We start from the raw sequence: 5473 nt of genomic DNA, 5'->3' as shown, positions 1-5473 counted from the left end.
TTGCAAATAACAGACAGAAACTAATCCTTAATGTCCTTTATTGCGCTTTTTAATACTCGCTAACCCGTGTCCGGTTAATCCAATACGAACATTTAAAGTGCAGCAGTTTAAAAAATGGATTAAAGATTTTGTCAACGGTTTCATGTCAGTTATATACCAGAAAATTCAAAAGATACTATTCGTCATGCAAGTAAATCTATTTTTACACCAAACTTCTGTATATATTTAGGCTGTAACTATATACATGCATGTTACTTGCCTTTGGCGATTATTATTTTGTTTTACAATATTTCCCCGACTTTTTGCCATCAGCCGAATTTTTGCCATCATGTGTAAAAATCATGCTACTGATTTGTACCCAGCAGCTCTGGCTATATATTGTAATACTAAGATTGACAGGCCACATGAATGTCATTACACATGCATGCTGCCGCAGTTTTAGATTTTTTGCCAGTGTTACAAGACTCGAATGTGATTATGCACTTCATAATGTCGGTTAGACATTTTAATCTTCGCACAAATTCTAAAATCGTTGCATGGAGAATCGATGTCTTGTTCTACGTTTTTAGTGAAACACTAGTCTACATGCATGCATGCACCTTTCTTGAATCATATTAGGCGAGGATTCATGGTTTCAACAGTCTCGCAGTGTTTTTTTTTCACACGTCGTGATGTAAAAGATCAAAGAGCATAAATAATTTAAGAAGTAGAAATAACATGTTATTTTACGTGAGTATTTCTAGAGTATTCGTTTCGAGAGTATTTTACGAGCTGTATATATATATAATATCATGATATTCATAAGGCATTGTATGAAACCTATATAGCTATACAGGGTACAGCGATAAAACATTTTCATATAACTTGTGTTTTAATCAAACAAATGTATTTTATATAACAACTGCATGTTAACGTTTGTCCATATTGTAGTTTAAAGGGTTGTTCTTTGCATGTATGTATTTAGGCATCGACGGTCAAATTGATCACAATATAGAAGAGAATGACAATATAGGAGTTGAGTTTCAACTTACTACAGAGGACGCAGCATACCACAGAGCCATATTTTTAGTGTTTGGTGCGGTTTCGCCCTCTAAAAAGGCTGTATGAGCACTCAGCAAATATTAATGAGTGATTTCCGATAGCTCAATAAACACATTAACCAAAAATTAAATCTCAGGACAAAATGTAATTGCAATGGCGCCGTTGTGAACGATACAAGTTAATCGCGTTATACAACATCAGCTGTGCTTAAACTAACACAATTTATTATTAATACTGAACACAATTTGTTTCATGTAAACTAAGGAAGACTGTGCCTTTAAGCTAAACGGCTTTTATAAGTGTAATGCAATACTGTTAATTGGTGATGTTGGTCGTTGGTCTTTGCGTGGAACTCCATGTTAGAAATATAAGTGGGTATATAGGAAAATTTGCATATAGAGTTTAAACTTGACTGACTGTTTTGTTTATAAAGGTAATTCGTTGCAGCGGTTTAGATTTCCCAATCGATAGGAACACGAAAATTCACAAAATACTGCCGGTTTTCATAGCAATTTCCTGGAAAAGGCCATTATACATGATGAGATCATTTTTAAGAAACGGAAGCGGCTCCATTCGGCCTGGTAGTTTGTAGTGAAATCATTTTGATCATTTAATTCCGATGAAGTGTTGAACTGATTAAACAAACAAAATCTAGCATTTAATGCGTCTTACGCCTGATTGCTTGTTTTAACAGATTAACAACAACAACAACACTTTGACACTTTACAAGCGTTGCATTTTACGGCGCCTTTTTGATGGCTTTCAAAACGCTCAGCAACTCGACGATGATTATAAACAATTAACTTAATGCGATCATATATTCTGTTCCCTTTTAAATATATTAAAATACCATACGTAAATGAGGTATAAACACATTGACTCGGCGGAGGTAACCATGAAGTAATGTCATGCAGAGTTGTGTCTTTTCACACGACATGTGTATATAATTGTTGTGGATGGATTTTTAGCTATTTTTATATTTACAAATTGCCTTTGTATTTACACGTGGCTAACTTCAAGTGCTACACATTGACCTTTAGAATATACAAGAATGCTATCATACTAGAAGGTTATTTTACATGATTACAACCAGTAATTATAATATATTCGGTGATTAGAACCCTAATTATAAATGTAACAAAATCATAATTTGCTACGCTATAAGAATGATTTCTGAGAGGGACTTGTATGCATGACTATTCAGTGTGAGATTATATTTGAGAAATTATTCATAAACACACTGAACTGTGTTTCTCTTTATATATGTCTGGAATGTTGCTTCATCATGCATGTATACGGCCGTGGTATTTCATTTCAACCCACAATGACAGGGCAAAATTTTTTAGCGACTAGCGTAGTGATCGCTTAATTTGCCTGCTATGTGATACCGTTTCTGAGAACTGAAACATATCACTCTAGGTATATGAGGGTATTTAATATATTTAATATATTTAGAGACGAAATGATAGGATCGATCTGTATAGCCCGCATATCCCTGCACCAAAAAAGTATATACTTTGTATATGACTTTGATTTGAATAAGAAGTACTAGTTATATTCACACTATATGTATCAGATCACGCAAACAAATTATACCGACAACAAACTTAAGAATACCTACTTATATATGCTCAATTAATAAAAGGATGCAGTGACGAGGCAAAGTCAAGACTCAAGTATTTCTATGTAAAATTTCAGTGCGATAAGTGATATTATGATTATAGTAATAAGGCTTCGTATGTATACATACATGGCCATGGTAGATAAACGTAGAAAACATCAAACTAGCCATTTAAATTCTTCATAAATTTATTAATATTATAAGAATTATATTTATTACAAGTATTAAATAGATCATCATTTTACTTAGTCCTATTGACTATTTACACATATTTTAAAACTTTAAACTTTAAACGCCAAAACATCCACTAAAACGGCGGTTTTATTATTACTTTACGGTTATTTGGTGAAAATCCAAAACGATGTTGTTTATTCGGTGTCCGCGATAGCTTTGCCTTCTTTCAGTATTTTGTATTTAAATTTTTGAACTTTTCATGGTAGAGTAATTATTCATGCGGTGAAAAATACTCAGAAATCAGGTTGCTATATATATAGGTCTCACAAAACTGTTTAGTTTTCTCATCACAATGAAATCATCGGCGCTGCGTTTAAAATCTTCATATGAAATAACCCTTCGCTTGTCTCGAGTTTTAGAATCTATATGGCAATACTTTTTCAACGTAAATGAAATGAAATGTATAATAATTAGGAAAATAAATAATTACGTGCCGCAGTGATGTGATGATTCGAGTTCTTTATCGCTTTGCCGAATAAATCGCTTGAATATTGGGTAGGTCTAATATGTTACATTGAATATCAGGAAAGCTAGCTAAGTTCATGCATTTACGCGTTTGTAATTTTGTTGTTATTATAAACTTAAATTGTTGTTCTTTGTGACGACAAATGGGGCCAACGTACAGGACGTTGTAATTCACTCTTCAGTTTGTCTTCCTCGGTATATTTAGGTTGCACTCACCATCAAACCTGTTCTAAAATGAAATGCTAATGTTTCATTTATTGGATTTTGTATCAAATTTGACCGGCAAATTTAACGCAAAACCGATTAACGTTGTCTCCTATAAGACTATCACACGGTTCACACCAAAAGTTCGTATTTGCATGTTTAGCATGGACCCAGACAACTTGTTATTCGCTAATTTCTCGCAACGAACGTCCGGAAACGTATAGAGCAGCCATTTCACGATGATTTCAAAGATACATGCAGTTCAGAGTTCACTATAGTTCATTTATATTTACATTGAGGTTTTATTTACATGCATACCAACTCAGTTCATTGCTGATTCGGTGATCAACATTTGTGGTAGTAACATTGAAGCCCAGGTGAATGACACGCACAGAATTGGTGAAAGTTCAGCGATCCCGCACTGCTTGCAAATTTTGGAAACGTCCGCGCGGTGATTTCACTTGGCCAAAGCAGTGAGGAAGGTACCGTCAATCCAGCTCTACTCATATCTAAATACTGCGGTCTGTCGTAATGGCCAACCAAAGGAAGCTTCCCGTTATCGACAAAACTGAACGTTACTGGTGAAGTGTTCAATGTGCGATCCTGATTTGTTTGTATTGAGAGGGGGATACTGGCGGCGGACAGGGCGTGATAAAAGTACGTGTTCTCGCTGCTGCCGTTGAACATGACTGCGTGGTGACATCTTGGTCGTCGTGGCTTTCTACGTCGACGAAAGTTACCTTTCGAGAATTCGGAAAGATCTTTTGGGTGGACCATCCAGTAATGTCCCTTTCCGTTCTCGGCCCGTACCGCTTTCACGAAGCAATCATTACTGGAGAGGTTATGCCGTACGCTGTTTCGCCATCCTGGACCTTTCTCGCGGTTGAAATGAGAATAGTTGCTTGCGATGTAGTTGTAGATTGAACTCAGAGTCATGCGTTTCCCGGGCGCACTCAAAATTGCTTGAGCTATCACTGCGACAAAGGTCTCGACGTGTCTATCGTCTTTTGAGGGCGATTTTTCGGATTTTGTGGGTGATTCTCTGCCAGGTGAACTGGAATGCTCTATGGCCAATAACCGTTCTTTGGCTAAATCTTCATCTTCGTCGCTTTCGATTCTGTCACCTCGTGGTTCTGTCTTCACCCCTCCGCTCAGGAGCGGCACTCGATTTTCAACGGGTATTTCAGTCTTTTTCACCACGACCGGTTTACGCTCCTGTAGAGTCGAGCCCATTATTCTATCTACGGTGAATGACATGTTGAACTTGACCGTAGTATATATAGGCAACGTGGCTATATTGGTATAATGTTCTCCTTTTCTCAAACGTTTCTTAGCGTTTCTAATCGAAGCTATCTTTGGAATAGTCTGTCCGGTGTGGTTAGTCTCCAGATATCAGGATTCGAAAATTTGTCCAAATCTCTGTGATTTGTTTTGCGTAGTCCCGTGCTGCTCTTGCCTCCCTGGCTATATCAAATACACTGACTCAAACGTTCTCACGAATGTCTATTTAAGCGTTTAATTTCGGGACCACAGGGGGCCTGAGCTTGATGTTTGGCTCTGCCAGGTGCCATGATATTGGGCGGCAAACAATTTGATTGTTCTTATAAACATTGCCAATGCCCTATTGAAACCAAAGTAAAATGAGTTTCCGTCGCGAATACTATATTTAGCAAGAAACAAACAATTAAACGATTGATCCGAATGATTCGTTCAGCGATTCGTTGAATACCGAATGGAAGTTAAAATCGCACTCATTTAATAAGCATTTAACACGTTTTAGAAAGTTTGGAAACCTACGTGTATAAGCTATGAGTAGGTATGAAATCTGAGAGATATATACCAGCTAGAATAATTGACTTTGCTTTTTTTATATCTTTGATACATATGTAATTTACTTTTTTTTATACC

The 5473-nt window shown here is 36.4% G+C and overlaps 1 protein-coding gene across 1 annotated transcript; it reads right to left on the bottom strand.

Moving 5' to 3' along the window:
• Positions 1 to 2886: 2886 nt before the first annotated feature.
• Positions 2887 to 5057, bottom strand: LOC114521812 (forkhead box protein D5-C-like). The gene has a single exon (XM_028542353.1). The coding sequence runs from the start codon at positions 4820 to 4822 to the stop codon at positions 3911 to 3913; it is 912 nt and encodes a 303-aa protein (XP_028398154.1). The 5' UTR covers positions 4823 to 5057; the 3' UTR covers positions 2887 to 3910.
• Positions 5058 to 5473: the final 416 nt, after the last annotated feature.

This window comes from Dendronephthya gigantea, unplaced genomic scaffold, assembly GCF_004324835.1.
Source record: "Dendronephthya gigantea isolate DGI-Jeju-01 unplaced genomic scaffold, DenGig_1.0 000021F, whole genome shotgun sequence".
Lineage (NCBI taxonomy): Eukaryota > Metazoa > Cnidaria > Anthozoa > Malacalcyonacea > Nephtheidae > Dendronephthya > Dendronephthya gigantea.
The sequence above is the reverse complement of the archived record's forward strand: the minus strand, read 5'-3'. Positions and strand labels throughout refer to the sequence as shown.

Coding starts and splice junctions, on each gene's coding strand:
- LOC114521812 (XM_028542353.1), bottom strand. CDS start 4,822: ATGTCATTCACCGTAGATAGAATAATGGGCTCGACTCTACAGGAGCGT.